Source organism: Chelon labrosus (genome assembly GCF_963514085.1).
Source record: "Chelon labrosus genome assembly, chromosome: 9".
In the NCBI taxonomy this organism is placed as follows: Eukaryota; Metazoa; Chordata; class Actinopteri; order Mugiliformes; family Mugilidae; genus Chelon; species Chelon labrosus.
Window position 1 is genome coordinate 6,841,438 of NC_140359.1, and position 20,480 is coordinate 6,861,917.

Below are 20,480 nucleotides of genomic sequence, written 5' to 3' on the forward strand. Positions count from 1 at the left end.
TTCATAAGGGCCCAGTGCAGAGGAGGACAGGGAGAAGACGGAAAAGATATAGAGTAGGGGAGCGTCAGTGGAAAAAAATGGACTCCATTTTTGTTAGGCCTCCTCTCCAGCTGTCACCCCACTCTCTGTCCCATGGGGGGGTTGCCACGGTGACAGGAGGCCACATGTCTTAGGGGCGTCGTTTTGGTCAAAGGAGCCCATTGTTCTTGTGTTAAGCCGTCTTCACTATGCCCGTCTGCCAGGGATGGGGGCTTCACACCCTCTCTCCCGCTCTGTCCCATGCAGACAACACACCCAACACCCACTTGTATAGAGGTGAAGCAGTTTGGCTGTACACTCAAACAATAAAACTGCCTATTGACAAAGATGCTACAAGTTATAAATGAGATAGGGTTGAGAGGGTGCGGTCATAACTTGAGCTCAATCTTAAGGTGAAAAAAAAAATATCCACACAAGCTTAAGTGATTTTTCTTCAGCAACAAAAACTCCTTTCTGACACATCCTCTCTGTTAAATAATTTCCTCTCCTGGTGATAACATCAGGTTCCTGAGACTTCTTTCATCCACTCTCAGTCAATCAAGTTGACAGATGAGTAACGGGTTGCATGCAGTTTACTAAACCGTCACCAGATGGCAGCGTGGCACCACAGCAGCTCCACAGCTCTCCATTACCGAGCATGATCCATCCCTCTTCCAGAGGGAATACAGAAGAGACCTTGGCAGCCAGAAACCTCTGGTGTCCTTCAGCCAAGTGACTCCGACTTTATGTAAAAAGAGGAAGTCAATTACTTAGTGATGGATAGATTACAGTCATGCATCATTCTGCGAGCCAATTTTCCTATGTGAACTGAATATGGAACTCAATTTGTTACTGCTGTCTCTCTGATCCACTCTGACAGATGGATGGAGCCCATAAAGATCAGCTGATTTGAGTCTATAACTGGTAGAACCTGAGGGTTAGAGGTCAATTTACTTCCACACATTTGGCTGCGTTCAAAATGGAGATCAGAATGACAGTTTACACACTGATTCATTCCGTTATGGCAAAAGGATCTGGTTTATGTGAAAGGAAAGCGGCTGTTCTTGAACTGAAATGACCACACAGCTGGAACATTACAATTACTGAGACGGTGGAGATGCTTTATTATTTGCATGAATTCCTTCCAAATGAGTCTAAATGAACACAATTTGGACTAATGTGTCATCTTTACATGCAATAACTCAGAGGCAGAATGCAGAGAGGTACACTTTGTCATTTCACTAAATTCATAGAAAACTGTTCAGATCATTAAAAGCACACAGCAGCAACCACAAATCAACCAAATTATTGGAGAGTATTAATAAGCTTCCTGTGAGAGAAGCGTCCCAGCCTTGGCTGACAGACGGGGAATGCAGCACAACCATCTTCAACAATCCACTAGAGTAGATATTGACTTGGAGATGCTCTTGATCCAGTGACTTTGGAGAGGGAGACTGAAGATGCACTGTGATTACCAGCTGAGTGGTGCGATATTGATTAGGAGGTGTTCAGCAGAGATGATTGGGCTCTCAGTGTATTGACTGGCTTGGTTACTGGAGGGAAACCGGCTACAAATTACTGGTCAGCTCTAATAATTCACTGAGGACAAAAGCATCAGTGCTTTAACAAATGTAAAACAACTAGCCTCTTATTTGGAATCAGAAAAATGGCAGAAATGTAAGAAGGTGTAATGAATGCATTAGTTATCTAGATTCATTCAGATAAGCAGACAATCTCAAGAGACATCTTGTGTCTCCTCAGGGAGTAAAGGTTGCACGGGTAGAGCAGCTCTTCGTCGGCCCCGGGACTTCCTGGAGGTGTCTTTACAGGAGCCAGGGGAGGTACGAGGCAGCCAGGCGAGTCCTGCACTGCTGCTGTTATGCTCAGAGTTACTCTGGTTCCTCAGGCTGCGGCGTACTGAGCGATGCTCTCTACTGCCAATAGGTTTGAACACATCTTCAAAATTAAAGTCAGACTGCCAGGGGGCGAACTCCCCACCCACTAAACCTCCTTTCTCCTGGCTATCAGAGCTTGACTGGATGTTTTCCTGCTGGATAGCTGCTTGGGCTCCTTGTCCCTTCTCATCCACTTCATGGCTGGTTTGCTGCTCCTCTGAATGCTTCTGTTGCTTCTGTAGAACTGAGCTGTTCACAGAGCTCCTCCTGCCCCTCTTGGCCTTTCTTTGTGCTGACTCTGTGTTGTTGGGATCATCAGCTGATGTTGGGCAGTCTGAGGTGGGTGCGTGACATTCTGATTTCCTGTCTGAGTCTGTGCAAGGTGTATCTGCATAAGCACCAGGCTCTTCAGAGTCAACTTCTTCCTGCTCAGGAACAGCCTTTTTTGATGGGGTTGATACCTCAGAGCTTGTAGTGGTGTGGTCCTCACAGTGTTCCTCACAGTGTTCCTCTAGCTTTCCTCCAGTCTGGTCCTGAGGCTCCTCACTTATCATAGTGTTGGGAGCAGTGACTTTCCTTTTCTTCAGTCCTGTTCTTCTGACCACTGGCCCTGGCAGCCTCCTGTCCTCCTTCCCTGTGCCACTGTCTTTACTAGATCTGGGAGATGTGACAGACTCTTCTGATGCAGTTTCCAAGGCATTTGTGACAGCAAGGTCACCTTTCACTTGAGTGTTGTCAGCACTCTCAGGGTTCAGACGGGTCTCCTGATTTGAGCCTGTTGAAGAAATGAGGACAAAACATGCCCTCCATTAGTTCCAACTGTTCTGGGGGGAAAAAAAAAATCAACTGTATCCAACTATGGAAGAAAACTTCTCCAACCCAGTAGAACACAAGCATAATCAATAATCAACTATAACTCATGAAATTAAATCAGTTTTACTTGTGCAGATTAGAGAGAGAGTCTGCTGTGTTGGTGCAAACTGGCTGGTGAAGGACAGCCTCTCAGTGATGGGACTCAGGGTGGGGTTCTTGGAGGCGTATGAACGGGAGCTGTACAGGGAGCGGTCCACATCCTTCTTCCACTGACGAGTGGCTGTAGATTTGACCTGTAAGATGACAAACAGCATCATTAGAAAAAGATTCTACTGACACGTCAACTGAATTTTATTAACTGGCCAGTATCCACTTGTGATATGCACAGTGATGTTTCTAGTACATCTAATCAATACTACACTGATCTAGGGATGTGGCATACATAATTGATTCTTGCAGACCATTCTGTTTTCATAACACTCTAAAAATATGAAATAAAAAGTTTATTTATATGCAGGAGTAAGAGTGGTTCTGTATTGCACATGTTGTCTGGGAAATGTGTGTTATTCCCACTACACAACAAAATATTATTGTGTTTATAACACTGATAAGAGTCAGAATATGCAAACTCTGTAAAGACAACAGCAATGTGAGCGAGCTACTGCAGCTCACACTGGGGCAGCAGACCTTCTTCAACCTTGACTTTTCTTTTTAAAGATTTTCACGCCTCTCTGATTGGGACAGAGGAGGGAGACAGAAAATGTGGGAAAGAGAGCAGGAGAATGATTCACTACAAACTACCAGTCATAATGTGGTACGGGGTAAACTTCCACCTAGAATAATGTGACTCATTAGCACTGCAAATCATCATTTATTAATTAATCTGGCTTAAAAGATGTGCCAAATGATATTCTTTGTCTTTCACTCAAACCATCTTGAAAGTTAAACCTAGTATGTGAATTATTCCTCATGAAGCTAAGATTTAGTGCAGGACTGTTAGAATGCATTCATTCTCACTAGTGTACCTAATGGACTGTAAAGTGAGTGTATACAGTAAGATTGCAATATATGTGCCTACTGTATAAACCAGTACCACGTAAAACAGTGAGAAAAAACTAAACTAAAAAAACTGTTCATAATCATATTAGTTTGTTATTTCCAAGAAAATGTTTTACAAATGCTGATGACTCATTCTGCATTCAGGGTTGCATACTAATTTCAATGAAGCCCGTTTCCATGTCTCTCGCTCCCTCTGAGCCTCTCCTTCACCAGCAGCACTGCTGGCTTCAGTACATGGCTCAGACATGTAGGAAGGTGTCTGCTCAAGCAATTAGAGTATCTTGGCTTTTCAGTATAAAACAGCACGAGCCTGTTTTATCTGTCAAATGTTCCACATGATCCACAGCAGTTAGGGCGTTGCTTTCCAAGCTGGGGGCATGCTAGCTACCATCTACGGTAGGCAGTTCAAAGCCCTGAAGGTTGAACTAATTTTTTAAAATTGGATTATAATGAGAAAGTACGTCCATGATTGATGTGTACATTTTCAGTACAACAAAGAAATCAACAGATATTTAAAATACCATTTCTGTCGAAAATTTGGAAAAATGCCATTATTAAATTCATCACAATTCTTTCTCTGTGCAGGCTACATACTGACAATATAACAAAAATAATAATGATCGACAGCCATCTTGTTTAGGAAACGTTACAGCAATCAAAACTGCCCAGGGCACCATGTTTATGTAGTGTTCAGCTTCAAACAATGACCTGACCTGTGCAGTGCTGGATAGTCAATTAAAATGTCTATGCCCAACTTTAAAAGCTACCGTATATCCTTTACAAACTGCAGCTTTAGACCATTCTCTTAGTGGAACCTGTATTGCCATTATGCAATGACAAACATAAATAGACTGGTCTATTTTGTCTTACACAATGGAACAATTAATTTGTTTGCCTTCTGAAACTGCTTCTTTGATCTGTGACAGCAGTGTAGGTTCACTACTCACGTGCAACTTGGCACAACATTATGAATTGATTTAAATTTCATAACTCCCATTATTTATGATACCGTGAAAAGCCAGATAGGTCCGAGGTGACTGAACATGCATACATTAATATCTTTTCTAGAACTTAAGCAAAGTGTCTTGTTGTCAGGATGTGAAGCCATTAGCTAAATGACTGATTCACAGAAAGACATGTCTGCAGAGCCCTCAGTGCAGCGATGTAAAGAGAAATCAAACGAGCAGACACAGCCAGCTCACCTTCATCTTCCCAGAGGCCAACTTGGCAGCAGACCGTGTCGACCTCTTCACAGGTTCGCTCTCTTCCGGCTGCTGGGGGAACAGAAAGTTGGCCTGAGGATACATTATATAGACTGTCTCTCTGCCACACTCTCCCACACACATAAAGTGGAAATAGTCAAAGGTGATTAAGTTCAAATCCAGCGGAATTAAACAGGAGATTAGATGGGAACATGTTATGACCCCTAAATTATTAAAAAGACTATCTTGTCTGGTAAATGGAGATTTCTACAAGTGAGATCAAGCTGAGAGCAGTTTGTGGTAATAGTAGACCTTTCTCTTTCGGCTGCTGGAGCGAGCTGGAGCCTCACTGCTAGGTTCCTGCTCTGGTCCTCGCTGCAATGAAAGAAATTCTTAGTAAATGACAGGGAAATTTCACAGTATGGGATTCTGTAGAAGAGAGTAATACTTAATTTTTGCAGGCTGTTACAGGTCTGCAGCGCCCATAATGACCTACCCAAGAAAGTTTAAATATGAAAATATTCTCAGTTACAGCATACCTTTTTTCTTCTGTTGCTGGATTGCACTGGAGTTGGATTTTCAACACCTGCTTCAGGCTGCCTCTCCTCCTCTGGGTAGGATGTAGACTCATCCAGGACATTCATCAGTGAGGCTGCGCTGGGTTTGTTGTCAGACTCTGAGGAACAGTCTACAATATTATAGCTGACAGCTGTTTTAAGACTTCAGCTGTAGGTAATATTAATATTGATTCTGTGGTTTTGCTTGGTAATCCATAATCAAGATACTAAAAACATGTTGCACAAGACTGAAAACTTAAAATTAATTTCTGAAACGTCTGAACTGAGAGGTCTGAGCAAGTAAATGGACACTGATAAAGCAGAAATGGTAATTCACCTGTGACAGTCTGAAGGAGAGACTTGTCATGGAACGCAGTGTTTAAATTCATTGACTGAGCCTCCCACGTACACTCTGAAAAGGCAATAAGGGGAAATAACTGTTATCATACAGAGTTGGATTGCAATTCACTGGAGACAATAAGTGACTTCACACAGAGTAAATACACTGTAATAATACTAATAATGAACCTGTATCACTCATCACTGCAGAGTCAATCTCCTCCATTGAAGGGAAAACAATCTAAGTTGAGAAAACAGAAAAACAATGTCCAGAGAGTGGGTCATAACCTGGTTCTTGCAAGTAACAATTACTGATATTGATATTAGATAACAAATGACACTGTAGCACATTTACACAGGACAGATAAAATAACAAATTCATTTGTAATTATTATTATTTTTTTTTTTTAAATCTTGGATGTTTGTAGAGCAACCTGATCGTTCAGGATATCAATGAGAACGTTTGAGTATTCTAACTACTATTTTATGTCATGCTCAATATATACACAATGCCATCATCACATAAAGATCTCCACTCATAAAAGAATAATGACATCATGTCTACCTTTACATCTGCCTCCTCACTCTCCTCTCTGTCAGACATCATTCTGAGGTTGTGTGAAAGTGTAAGTACAGGGGAAGCACCGAACACAGTGGGGCTGCTGAGGCCTGGATGAGATCGTGGTGTCTTAGATTCACTCCTCTGCGGTGTCTTCAATACCGAGCGTAGCTTTAAGCTCCCGCCTGGTGTGAGTGCTCGGGCTGGCGTGGCCCCCTTCTGTAATGGGGTGCTAGGGGGTAGGTTCTTATCGAAGAACTCAGGAGAGAGAGGACCTCCAAAGCGCACCTTCTTCTTCTTCACTGCGGATGTCCTTGTGGAGTCATCCTCTCCTGTAAGAGAATAAGAGCTTAAATCTGCAAATGTCATTTACCTGTTGCTCCCCTTATTACACAATATCTGAGGTAGAGAGTAAAGTCACTTTGCTATACACGCTTAAGATCGAGCCTTGATTCTAAATCAACATACAATTACAGTTTTAAAAAAATCTTTACATCAAATGGATAAGAAAACAGAATGGACAGAATGACTATTGTGCCCCGACTCTAAAACCACAACTTAAAGAGGACACTAGTCACTGGTCTTACACACTCTGAAAAAAAAGGTTTTATACTGTAACCTAGTTTGACAATGCAAACAGGAGATGGGTGCAAAGTGGTGAGTTTGAGCAGCAAAGGAGAGGCAACTCCCCCAGGTTCCCCATCGATGTCTGTTTAAGGTAATCAACCCATGAACCATCAATTCATAGTACACATCTAACCAAGTACATGTTAGAGGTGGGCGAATCGATCCAAATATCATTAATATTGATACCAACGTGGGTTTCGATACCAATGTAATGAGATCGATACTTCAGTTTCAGTTTCTCTCTTGTACAACTGCAGCGGTTTCATTAAAGAGACAACTTGACTGTGTTTGTCTAAATGCTGCTGCTGTCACAGAGCAGAGCAGGCTCACTTTGCTCCCCCTCTTGCATGTCTGTTGTACCGTCACGTGACTCGCTGCGCCCAGGTAACCAAGCAAAAAAATAAATAATCCACTGCCCCCTGGTCCTGACAGACTCTCGAAAAGAATAAGTGCACTAAAAGGGAGAGATGTTGTATTGTACTTCCTAAACATACATGCTACTTGAAAAAATAATTTGTTTAACATTTTTTGTAATATTTGTTGTGGAGTGATCACTTTGAACACTTTGTTTATTTAAGAATAAAATCCAGAAAGAAGTGCAATGAAGGGAGAGATTTAGTTTCATAATTGTATTGTAGTTTCTGAACACTGTCTGAAAAATAATTTGTTTTCATTTGTTCTCAAGTGACAATTTTGTGTTGTTTCTGAACAAAAACTTTTACTGTGATAATCAAGTATTTTCCATTTACTTATAAACTTTTCTCAAATTCTGTACTGGATTTTAACTGATTAATAATCCAAAAGGCAAATCACAAAAACACTTAAAGGTCATGAAAATGCATTCAGATTTAGACTGATTCAGATTGATGATGCATCCACCGTATTTATTAAAAAGTATCAATATCGGCGATACTGGCCCTGTACTTACTTGGTATCGGATTGATACCAAATCTAGTGGTATCGCACACTACTAGTACCTATCACCGGATGTGTTCTTGCACAGCCTGTTTTACTGAAGACGTCTTCAGTTGACATCCAGAAATCCCAAAATGCATTTCACAGGCATCATCAAGTACACTGCTGAACCTGTTACATAATGACTGTACTGCTGTCTCCCATCTGTTCTTCAGAGCCAAACTTGTCAAGTGCAAACTACTGAGTCCACATACTTGGTATTGATGAATGCTCAAAGACACTTGATATTGCCACTGCAAGATCACCGAGTGCAGAGGGGGCTTGACAACAACATGAGTATCGCTTTACTTTTTCCTGAGCTAAAGTCATGTATTTAGTATCAATGTTGGGATGACCGAGTGAGTTAGTCCAGTACAATGTAGGGCAATGCAACGGCACGTCGACCGACCAAACTATTTTGATTGTGTCAATATGTCAATGTTAAATGCTGAGACTTTATCTGAAGCCTGATCCCAATCATCAAACCATGTGTGTCAGAAATTAATTGACAGATTCATCAAACAAGTAATAAGAAGCAGCCCTTGCACAGTGTTAGGGAATGATGATTCCGACTCCTAATTTAAACTCATCTTATAGCAAAAACACACATGGTGTTCTCCAACACAAAGGTCCAGTGCAGTCAAACATTTCTCTCTGGAAACACAACAGTGAAGCCTAGCAGCCTAAACTACGCTGGAACAAGCGTAACAGTGCACTCAGCCTCAAAGGCAAGGCTAAACCCAGATAAAAGGCCAGTTACTCCAGCAAGGCCACTGAGAGCAGTGTCTGTTTACCTGTGTGTTTCATCTCCAGTAGAGAGGGGTGGGAGGAGATGTGGAAGGGGGAGGAATGCTGGGGTGCTGAAGCAGGATCATCAGGCAGTGGTCGGCTGGGGCTTTGGAGTTCAAAGACACCATCCTGTTAAGAGGGAATGCATGAGATCCTTCATTTTGATGGACTGCTGCTCAAGGTGTTTCATAGAAAATGCTGTGAGAAGAGACATTTGTATCTCATACTCACATAAATGTCTGTACATAAAATTTGGAAGGTGAAATAATCTTAATGAATTTATCTCATCATTACTATCCTCTCCTGATCTGCAGAGCAAGATGATAAAATTAGGAATATGGAAGAAGAAAAACAAAAAAACACAGATATTTAGAGAGCAGACACTGAAGCATTTCTAAATAGAGGGAACCGTTTTGAGACCACATATGGTCAAGCAGGCACCAAGGCGGGAGCTTAAACTCTAAGGTAAGTCAGCTCTTGGTAGAGGGGAGGAGACTGTCACAGCTCTGAAGCAGCACACTGATATTAAAGGTCTGCCTTGTTATCACCTGCTGTGCCCACAGCTGAGTTGATTGCTGCTCTGCACCCTCTTGCTATATGGACCCTGTTGGCAATGTTTCATTCATGAAACTTCATCATGGTTCATCAGTGTTACAATCATCACTTCACTCTGGGTGGGTTTTTTGGACAAATTCTTACAGGAACTGGCAACAACACCTTTTTATAGTATGTACAGTCATTCTGATACTAAAATGATATTTATTGCAGCAGGTGGCCACTGAATCCTACTCTCATGGTTCTTTGTAGGGGAACAGACCTTGACCTCAAAGTTAACATAAATATTAACATATTCACTTTACAGAACATGGTTGAAGAATTCCTGCTGCTTTCACTCTACTGGTCTGTACAGCCACAAGAAAGTTAGTACAGAAGATAGATACAATGAGCATCTTAGTGATTAGAATACTTTATAAAACGTATAACTTGATAATGCATGTTACAGTAAATGAGTTTAAAAAACAAAAATATGCAATAATAAAATAAATAAACCTCAATAGCCAGCAGTGAAACAAACAGCTCAAACTTTGTGTGTCGTAAAGTGCTTGTTTTTTTTCTCCCTTTGGATGCTTGCAGTCAAAAAAAATCCTGTTCAGCACTGAGCTCCACCATTCATAGAGAAGTTAAAAATAATCTGTAGAATCAATGGAAGCCATGTACAGAGAGGCAAAACCTTTTAGTTAAATTATTTACAGCAGTAAGTGAGTGAGTCAGACTGAGTGTACCTCCTGCTCCTTCAAACTGGAGTTGAGGATAGGAGCGTTGGCCTCTCTAATCTCCACACTGCAGCCTTCGAGGGGGCCCAGACGCCTCCTCTTGCTGGGTGTGGGTGTCATCGGTGGGTTGTTCTCCTTCCCTCCACCACAGCTGTTCCCATCTGGGAGGGGGCCATCCACCAAAAAGAAACTTTACATAAGCTTATAAAAACAAATGGGATTTGGGGACATTTAATTAAATAAAAATAAATTATCAGACATCAAATAAACACCATAAAAAAGCAGAGCTTGGGGGAAAAAAAGAAAAAAACTTGATCAAAGCAATGGAGATAACGTCTCACTTCAGCAACAAACAGCTTGGAAACTGGCTCATTTAAGAAGCTGACCATGTTTAGAAGAAATGACGGCTGTAAGATGCTGTTAGAGAGGCTTATACTATGCAGTGCATTAATCCACTGCTTTTGAACGCTGCCTCCAGACATCATGAAGAAATCCTTCTGGCATAGATCCTCATTGAGAAATGAAACTATTAATCCTGCTGCAATGAGGGACACTCACCAGACAGATAATCTCTTGTCTTGATGCATCCTCCAGTGTCGTTGTCCTGTGCTGGCACTGGATCAGAGGCGCCGTTCTCTTCTACATCCATCAGGTTCTGGAAGGAGGCCATCTTCTTCCTGAGTGTGGAGGCGACCCGGGGAAGGAAGGGGCTACTCCTGACATGCTAAGAGTTGAGACAGCAAAAATAAAAATATCTGCTCAATGATGCAACTTGACAGGCTATAGACTTCTGAAATCACGAAAATGGTATTACTGAGAGGCAGAACATCTATCACAGATCCACACACAGTGTTATGGTTTGCTTAGCTGGACTTAATTTAAAAGGCAAGTCACCTTGAGCCACATGCTTGAGAATATTTTTGTCTCGTTACCATTCACACAACAGTAATAGAATACTTTGCTTGAAGTCAGATTCGGTCTTTTGTCTCAGACTCACCCCATGGCCACTTGAGTACTGATCATTTTTACAATGGAAAAAAGTCCATAGAAACTTCTTCAACTTCTGCAGCATAATGCACCTCTCCACTGGCCATCATATGCTCACTGTGTTTCAAACATGCACACTGACGCCAATATATGACTAAATGTCATAGTTAGCACACTTGAGCTTGCGAGCAGACTTGTGCCATTGGCTTAACCTCTTTAGGGCCCACCTCCTGCGCTTTATTGGTCAAAAATGTACTATCTGAAGCCTGTGGGAGGGACAGAAATTCTGAGGAAGTTACTATTTCAAGGATTATTCAAAATTGTTTAGTGATGTAGAGCCGGTTTCAGTGAAGTTTACAAGTATCATTTATAAGAATGTTTTTCAACTGGTCAAAATTGGGAATATAAATTGCTGTATGGCTGTGCTGAAAAAACAATTATCATGAATCATTAACAAGTAACTTCCTTAGTAGTGCTTTTTTGTTTTGATACATATTGAGATCAACTATGGACAGTAGAGATGAAGATTATGGTGTGGAATGGACGTAATAAGTGGTATTTTTATTTCCTGGAGACACACCATCACTGACATGGTCTCTGTTAAATACTTATTAACTTATTAATGTGACTCACCCAATTAAATATTGGGTGAGTCACATTAATAAGTTCTCTATAGCCTGCTACTTTATGTTAGAAAGAGAAGTGATGTACTGCACCATGCTGATGAAATTCAACATGGAAGAGCAAAAAAAAGAAGCTGAGACAGCTGCTCTCTGTTGTTCTGAAAATGAGCTCATCAAGCAGCTTAACAACAACTTATATGCAGACTCTACACAGACCCCAACACTGTAGTCTGACGTGCACCTCGCCAGAAATATAACCACATGTTAGGCGACGCAAACTGCAAGAGTTGCGATTGGTCCACTAGGTAATAGCGTATTTCCGCTTTAGTATATCTGACTGCTTCTTGTTTTGATTGTTTTGGATCAATAAAGATAGAAAACACGGAGGAAAGGTTAACTGAGGGAGTTTGGAGATGCAAACATTTGTATGACTCATCTTCGGCGAAATTTAGGCAAAAGTTTCAGTCGCCATTGTTGAAAGTGAAGCAGGACGTAGAAACAAAAATGAACCAGACTGTCAAAAAAAAGCATTTGGGTGGCGTTTTTACACAGGGAGGCGGACAGGAGGCAGCAAGTATAAATGGCTTGCACCGGCATAGGCTACATGCGTAGATTGAGGCATCTATGTCCTGCAGCACCTTAAATGAGCCTTTAGTCTGCTCTCCATCCAGGACTTATACATGCATACACGCCAGGAGTCAGGTAACAGGCAAGAAACATCACTGCAGATCCTTCACACCCTGGACATAACCCCTTTCAACTCCTCCCCTCCGGTACTTGCTACAGATCACTGTATGTCAAAACAACCAGACATGCAAACCGTTTCTTCCCACAGGCCATCACTCTTATAAACACTTAACATTCACAACACTTCTCACCAGATCATTTGTATATTTGTCCCTTTTTCTTTTTGATAATTTTCTTGCCCATCATAATAATTTACTGTCAGACTGAAATGTTAGTCTGTATGTAGATTTAAGTTATCTCTTTGTAATGATATACATAAATTAACTGAGCTACACAAGTGGTAGAATGTGTCTTGATGCTATGTTTTGCCTCAGTTATTCATGTGTAGCAGGCTGCCAAGCTTTTCAGCACCACAGTAATCCAATGTACATAATACTGCTTTATTTAACAGCATTTACCAGACGTCACTCTGTCATTCAAACGGTACCGCCGCAGCAGGAGCTCCATCATTTTCTGTTCTCCTCTGTTCATATGCTGCATTAAGCTAATGCTGATGCACAAAGCTACCGTTGATATTAACGTGATCTGAGCGAGCTTTATAGGCTGTTTATCAGTGCGTCACAAAACAGCATAAGCAATTGTGTATTACATGTGTGAGACAAGATAGCATGCCTGCCCTCAGGTTATAATTTGTTAATTTGACTAAAATGTGAAGTTCCACAGTGTCAAACACAGATTGCAGAAAGAGGGGGGACCAGTGCAAGCTTAACTGTAAATATTGATTTAATTGTTAAACAGGCTTTATAAATGTCAATATCTCACCGTGTTCCTGTGCAAAAATAATATTAGAGTTAATTTGGTGCCAGATTCAGTGTGCTGATCAGATCTCAGCTCCCCTGAAGTTGTCAAGCGATAGTTGTGCATAAGAGTGCACATATGCCTTTCTTTAGACAGTTATACACTATGTCAGTAATGTATGTCAGTTTCAATACACACAGAGCAAACCAAGAGCTCAGCATGATGTGAAGGTAGTGGCAGATCTGAATCTCACCTCAGGAGTTTGAGAGGGCTTGGGAGTCTTCATCCTCTGTTGTGCTATGAAGCGGATGAGAGAATTTGTCTCTGGGGAGCCCCGGACACCAACGCTGGATCTCCGCCTTGATTTTATTTGTGCCTTTAACAATTTATCTGAAGCAAGAGGGAGAAGAATGTTGCTTCAGTAACATGTAGATGTAATACATATGCCCAATTATAGCCTCCATTTATATGCATGAGGTGCTTTCTCCAAAAACTGATTTACTATACTTGTTGGATGATTTAATTCCCTGTACTAAAGATGATAACAAATCCCATTGTATACACTGTATTTATCTTTTCTCATTGTCTTAGTGAGTGAACAAGTAATGACATCTGTTTGCGAAAGAGTCAGTCCTCTCACCTTTACAGTTTGATGACAATCCTGAGGTGAAACTCTGGATTGAGATGCCAAAATGACAAGGTGTGAGCTCGGAGAAATTCAAGTTGCCCGAGGTCTCATTTACAACCGGGAGGTCGTCTTCTTCCGAGCGAGGCAGAATTTTCTCCTCCTGATCTCCCTCATTGCCTGCAGTTTTCATCTCCACCGTTGCCATCTGCGTTGACAACAGAAACACGTCTTATAATAAGTGTAGATGGACGACAAGAACATGTGAACTGAAAACAGGAGCTACTAGATGAGAAAGCTTATCAGCCACATGTATGCCCACATTACGCATTAGGCACGTGCTTACAGGCAATAAGAGCTGGAAATTACATTCTGTTTGTTTAAACTAAACTTTGTGCCAAAGTGCATAACGTTACAAAATGGTCACAGGATGCTAACATGGCTAGATGAAGGCTACAGGAAAACATTTGGAAACATGTTAACGCTAAGGTAGTTATAGTATATTCAGTGCGTTTATTTATTAAATTGTTAAGTGAACTGTGTCGTTAACACTTAAATAGCTACAGCCACCCTTGTGTTAGCTACATTAATAGCTAAAAAAAAAATTAACGCTAGATTGTTATGATTATGTCTTCTCATTGGGGACGCTAACAGTAGAGTTGAAGATGCTAGTCAAACACTTACCTCGTAAATTCAAGCTAAACAAAACGTAATGTTTGTCGTTAAAAAGTACATAAAAACAAACGCGTAAAATATTATGTCATATCATAATACCGATACGGTACTGATATCTCCCAAAGCACGTTTGTACAAAATAAAAACGATAAAAAAAAGAAGCAGCAGAAAGCGATTCAAATCACCCTCCACACTGGAGCCAACGGCTGCGTATAGATCCCTCCGCGGGAAAAAAACTCAACTTTTAAACTCATAGAACCTTAAAACCCTTACAGTATTGTTGAATATGCTTAAGAAATGTTTAGAAACCTAAATAACAACGACTTGGTTGTTTAAAAAAAACACAATAAAAAATGCGAAACTGTAACGGTCGGAGTATCTAACTTCCGTATTTATTTAGCAAGCTTCAAAAAGACCGGAACTCGTTTAATATGAATTGGCCAATAGGAGTGACAGGCGACATGTCACGTGACCACTCAACCCTGAAACAGAAAATAGGTCTGGTCTAAAATATTGTTTCTATTTAATTTCAGTTGAAACTCTTAACCCAGATACACAAAAGCATGCAATTTAAGCATTTTTGATGTTTTAGGGAAAATTAAAAACATACGGTTAATGTTTTTCCTCCTTTTTAACAGGGATCCAATTGGACTGGGTTTAGCTCTCTTAATGACAGGGCCCCATCTGCTGTTGCTAGAGCTTGACTGCATCCTTCTCCCCCGTCTGTTGGTTTGGAGATGACCTGATGCTCACAGTGAAATCTCCCCCAATCTGTCAGTCAGGTAGCTATTTGCTGCTGCAGACAGAAAAATTAGCTTTGTGCGTCAACAGCAGGCAAACCTAGAACTTTGAGTCCACTGCTTTTGTTTTTAATGGTGAAACTGTGGTAATTAAAAAAGGGGAATAATCTTTGATGCTCAATTTGAACTACTACCAGCATGGAAGAGCGATTTGACCATGACTGACTATATTTTGGTGTGGTTTACAATGGTTTCATGGAAGATTCAGGAAGTTCAAACAAACCCATAAACCTAAACAGGTGGATGAACTGTGGTCTACTGCCTGAAAGCTCAGTAAACCCAACCCACACACAAGCAATCTTAACATGCACAGACCTCCTCCTTTGGTGAGGTTTGAGAATCTGTGGTGCAGCTGAGTACACTGAGATCAGATGCAACTGTGAGCCTCTCTCCACAGCTGGGACTGCCGACCACACGAAGCATGTGCCTTCTTCTGTTGACACTCCGTGGGGCTGTGCAGGGCGGTGGAGGCTGTTGTTGTGCAGCAGAAGCAAGGGACATGAAACAACTCTAGACAACCAAAGGTGGAAAAAATATGAGTATGAGTTCCTGACCAAAAAAACAACAAAGCAATCCTGAAATCTTTTTTTTTGTTAGAATCCACTTACAGTGAATACTTGCTTAACATCAACAGTTCTATTTATTCTACAACATTTGGGATGGTAAGTTATGATGTTTCTATAGCAGTCTTTTAATTGTTCTTATACTTTTATGTGTTTCGAGGCTTTCATTTGATCACAGAAAAGATGTTTTCAGCTCATATTGGACCGCTGACTAGTTAATAACTGGAGCACATTATTTTAAACAACCCAGTCGGATAAGCTGAGGTAGTACTTAATCAGCATCACGTATATTGTTCCAAATGTGCTGGTCTGAATGTGAATTCTTAACTGATGTAATTTAACACTTTGTAAGTGTTGTTTGTAATTATGAAAGTGGATGTTGTTGTTTAGTTATTTGTATTGTGTTTATTGATCATTGTGCAAACTTAAGATAGAATGCCAATTTTATTTTCCACCCAAAATCACAGATATATGTAAAAAAAAAAAAAAAAAAAAAAAAGTTTTGCCAGACATACCGTAAGTGAATAAAATGGATATGGGCCTTCTGAGGGTGTCCTGTGGTGTCTGGCAACAGAATGCTGTTAGTGGGGGCCTTTGGGTCCTATGGTTTAAGGGGAGGGGCTTCTGTGGGTCATCCCACATATACTTACTGTATATACTTGATCAGTTTGGGATCTAGTGAATTTGGAGGCCAGGTCAGCACCTTGTGCCGTCTTTCATGTTTTTTGAGTTGTTACTAAATCGTTTTTGTGTGTGTGTCTATGTCAGGCTACATCCTGCTGGGGATGGCTCCTGCCATCAAGGAGTGTCATTGCTATGGGGTGGGGGTGCCTGGTCTGGTCTCGGTGGGTGGTACATGTCTAAGTAACATCCACATGAATGCCAGGTCCAAAAGATTCCCAGCAGAACACTGTATTGTCACAATATGGCCAATGTTATTCACTTCTTCTGTCAGTGGTTTTAATGTTGTGGCTGATCAGTGGTACATGCCACTATTTTTGTCTGTCTTATACATGTCATTTTAATTAATAAGATCAATTGACTTTGACCTTTTATCAAGTTATGTAACTTAATCTCTAACAAACAAACCTTCACACCTCCAGTATATCTCTATTTTTATTTGTGTATATGTACACATATAAAAAATAAGGACATATATACAATGGTAATAAATATCAACATGTTTTTACAGGTGAAATAACTTAACATACTTTAAAAACAATCATAATAGACCAATAACAGTTAAGCAAAAATGGAGCAAAATAAAATTAGGGCGATAATAGAATAATACAAATAATAATGCAAGAAAACAGCAGAACTTAAAGCCTTGTGTGGGAGAAAATACTATTACAAGCAACCAAATGCATGGGAAATGAAGAAAGGCATATAAATTACACTAAACATGCGTTTTTGTTCAAGCTTGAGACCTGTTTTCCTTTATCTTTTTAGTTTTGCAACATGTCACATTAAAAAAAAAGATTGTAAAGGGGAAAAATATTAAGACATAAGCAAGTACCAATGTGAGGTGCTAATGTGTTTTTAGCTTTCTGCTTCAGGAGATTTAATACTATAACATGAACAGATTGTATCATTGATCTGCTGGAAATCACCAGCTATGTATTTGGCTTTCAGGGGCTGAAAAAATTAAATAAAGTTTTGGTACATTAGTCAACCTTTCTTAAAATGAGGGGATAAAGGTCAGCGCTGACATGTAAACAGGAAACAAACAGAAAATCTTTTTTTTTTTTTTTTTTTTCTTTGCTTGAGGGTAAATTTAGCTGCAGGTAAAATGTGCCAAAAGGTTGCAGATGTCAGCTCAGTGTAGCAAAGTGGACGGACTGCTAAGACTTAAATATCGATCGGGAATCAAATAACATTAATCAAAGTATTTCAACAAGAATCAAATGCAACTGCAGTCTACTTTGGCTTATCCAAAAGGTGAAGAGGCACAGAAAAAGTAAACATGTTGAAATGCAGCCATGAATTTCCTGTACAACTCTTGAGCCGGAAAATCAAGACATATTTTTTTTTTTCAAAGAGAGCATTAGTGTTGCACAACATCAGTGTCCGTAAGTCCAAAAATGGTTCATCAAAATGGTGCACTTGTACAAGGATGATCATATCAAAGATGTACAGTCCACTTGCAGAGGATCATGCAACACGAGGATGGAGTGCTGATGGCTGAATACCTCTCCAACCTTGGGATGTTTTTGATATTCTACATCTCTCAGCGCTCTGTACACATTCGGGGAAAAACAAAGTATTTTTGTCCTCCCCCTTCCTTTTGCTTTGCTCCTCGGGTCCCGACAGACACGTCCCAAAAATAAAAAGCCACGCCTGATGGACAAAGCACAAAAAGAGGACAAGATTATGTAAAGTTAGCAGGCAGAAAGTTATGCACAATATGACTTTACTGCTTTCATATATATATAGATTTGGCTGTATTTCAAAGTTTGCTGGAAATTAGATCAGAAACTAGGTTACATTTTTTAGGACATCACTGCTTCAGCATGGAATACATCATACTTAGGGAATACTGACCTATTGGTGAAATTGTTGATTTAGTCTGAAACTTCTGAATTCATTTGAAAAGAAAATTATGTAGACACTATATAAGGGTAAATGAGAAACTCCAAGAAAAAAAATAAGTATTTGTATCTGTCAGTTCTGAGTAGGAGAACAGTATGAAAAGGACCTCTCTGCTGTCCCAATCTTGCGAGAAGAAATTGTTATTTAACAGATGTTTCAGTCTGACAAAGGTCTTTCTCAGGTCAACTTATTTTGATGCTTGTCAGGCTGGAACATTTTCTTTTTAATAAAACGCTCTAGCCGCATGCTTCGGGCTGTGTGCTGGCCCTTCTCTTATCTTTTGCCAGGGAAGTAGCTTTCCTGATGCACCTGTCCCTCAAGAGTTTCGTAAAATAGTGTTCAAGGACACCTTTGATTAGAAGAGACTGGCCACATATAGGTATAGTATATACAAGACTTAGTGTCTACAGTCATGCTAGTAGCTGCACGAGGTTGTACATACAGTATATACTGTATATATGAATGATAATGTCCGCATGCTAACAGATCACAATGGCAATGCTAACATGGCTTGTTGATGTATTGTATATATGTAGATAGAGATCTCATGCAGTGGATAAACTATATTTGAAGGTATTTTGCAAAAAAAAGAAATTATCGAACAATTGAAATTTGATCGTCCAGTCAGATGATGACTAGAGACACCACAGTTCATCCTGTTTTGAACATAGTTGCCTGCAAGTTTGTGGTAACATGACTGCCACTGCCACTGGTGCAAGTCAGTGAACACAAACTAATTTAAAAGTATTTACTCCAAGCTAGAATTCTACTACTTTAATCAAATTATAAGAATGAGCTGGAGGGCTGGTGACCTGTCCGGTGTGTACCTCACCTCTCGTCCCATGCTCGCTGGGATATGATCCAGACGAACTTTTACATTGTTCATTGTTCATATATATTAGATGGATGATGGATGGTCGCACAATATTGTAAGGGTTACTGACACACTAAACAGACATAAATGAAATATCAGCAACGAAGACTGTTTGTGGCGTCACCTTCCATCGCCTGTGTCTGGCACATACAAATGTCCTGCGCCTGCATCAAAGGAAGTAACTCACACCAACAGGTGGCAGTAGTCTGTACTAAGAAGCCAGGAAGAGCTACAAAGCGTTGCTGGCCTCTCCTGAATCATGCTGATAGTTCGTCTACAGTCTATATGATCATATTGTTGTGAAAATATTCATGTATTTGAATGTTCAGATGTGATGATCATCTTGTGCTCCACTCTCAAGAGTAGGACCATTTGCTAAAGTGTGGGAAACACCTCAAAAATTACAACTTGTCAGTTGTCAGACACCAGCAAACGACCAACTGTGTCATTTGCTTTATGTCTATCAAAATTAGAAGACTGATACCATTCTCTCAGGTCAGTACTGCAAATGTGATGCTAGGGGGTGGGTCGGCTTAGCTTAGCATAAATACTAGAAACCTGCATTCATTCATCTTCTGTACCCGCTTATTCCTGTTAAGGGTCGCGGGGGTCTACTGGAGCCTATCCCAGCTGTCATCGGGCGAGAGGCGGGGTACACCCTGGACAGGTCACCAGTCTATCCTGGACAGGTCACCAGTCTATCGCAGGGCCAACACGGAGAGACAGACAACCACTCACACTCACATTCACACCTACGGCCAATTTAGAATCACCAATTAACCTAATGAGCATGTCTTTGGATGGTGGGAGGAAGCCAGAGTACCCGGAGAGAACCCACGCAGACACAGGGAGAACATGCAAACTCTACACAGAAAGGCCCAGTCGGCCCATGGATTCGAACCCGGGACCTTCTCGCTGTGAGGCATCAGTGCTAACCATCTCGCCACTGTTCCACCCGTGCATGCTTTAATAAGAGTTTAAGTGACAGACAATATTTCTAACCTGCAAATTTCTTAGATCTTGTTTGCATTAAACAAACTTAATACAGATTGTTATTTAGTGCCATTTTCAGTTTTTATGCAGCTAAATTAAGCACATCATCGCCTGGCTGTAGCACCACATTTAACAGACAGATGTGATACTGGTATCAACCCTCCCATCTAATTCTCAGCA

At 40.7% G+C, this 20,480-nt stretch overlaps 2 protein-coding genes across 5 annotated transcripts in view; both read right to left on the bottom strand.

Annotated features, from left to right (window-relative positions):
• Nucleotides 1-1,108: 1,108 nt before the first annotated feature.
• Nucleotides 1,109-14,684, bottom strand: cdca2 (cell division cycle associated 2). 4 transcript variants are annotated; one of them, XM_084551475.1, is made up of 14 exons: nucleotides 14,491-14,684; nucleotides 13,822-14,014; nucleotides 13,435-13,571; nucleotides 10,645-10,810; nucleotides 10,096-10,247; nucleotides 8,818-8,941; nucleotides 6,449-6,774; nucleotides 6,073-6,124; nucleotides 5,882-5,956; nucleotides 5,527-5,663; nucleotides 5,300-5,362; nucleotides 4,988-5,056; nucleotides 2,854-3,019; nucleotides 1,109-2,688 (listed from the first exon to the last, which is right to left on the bottom strand). In XM_084551475.1, exons 2-14 carry the CDS (start codon nucleotides 14,012-14,014, stop codon nucleotides 1,754-1,756), a joined length of 2,595 nt encoding a protein of 864 aa, XP_084407601.1. In that variant the 5' UTR covers nucleotides 14,491-14,684; the 3' UTR covers nucleotides 1,109-1,753. The 4 variants fall into 4 exon arrangements, with proteins under 4 accessions (XP_084407601.1, XP_084407600.1, XP_084407602.1 ...); XM_084551474.1 differs by having other exon boundaries at nucleotides 4,988-5,059; nucleotides 14,491-14,681; XM_084551476.1 differs by lacking the exons at nucleotides 13,435-13,571; nucleotides 13,822-14,014; nucleotides 14,491-14,684 and adding an exon at nucleotides 11,084-11,332 and having other exon boundaries at nucleotides 4,988-5,059.
• Nucleotides 14,685-16,969: 2,285 nt separating this feature from the next.
• Nucleotides 16,970-20,480, bottom strand: part of sema4c (sema domain, immunoglobulin domain (Ig), transmembrane domain (TM) and short cytoplasmic domain, (semaphorin) 4C) — a 45,114-nt gene continuing 41,603 nt past the window's right edge. The window contains exon 15 of the mRNA XM_084551932.1: nucleotides 16,970-18,181. The gene's annotated coding sequence lies outside the window, so the exon portion shown is untranslated. The remainder of the gene's footprint in view (nucleotides 18,182-20,480) is intronic.

What these genes read in the sequence shown, in the direction of transcription:
- cdca2 (XM_084551474.1), bottom strand. Translation starts at nt 14,014, where the DNA reads ATGGCAACGGTGGAGATGAAAACTGCAGGCAATGAGGGAGATCAGGAG. An exon ending in GACAAGAGATTATCTGTCTG is followed by an intron (nt 10,248 to 10,644) that starts GTGAGTGTCCCT and finishes GCCCCCTCCCAG; the next exon opens with ATGGGAACAGCTGTGGTGGA. An exon ending in TGCAGTGATGAGTGATACAG is followed by an intron (nt 5,957 to 6,072) that starts GTTCATTATTAG and finishes TTGCCTTTTCAG; the next exon opens with AGTGTACGTGGGAGGCTCAG.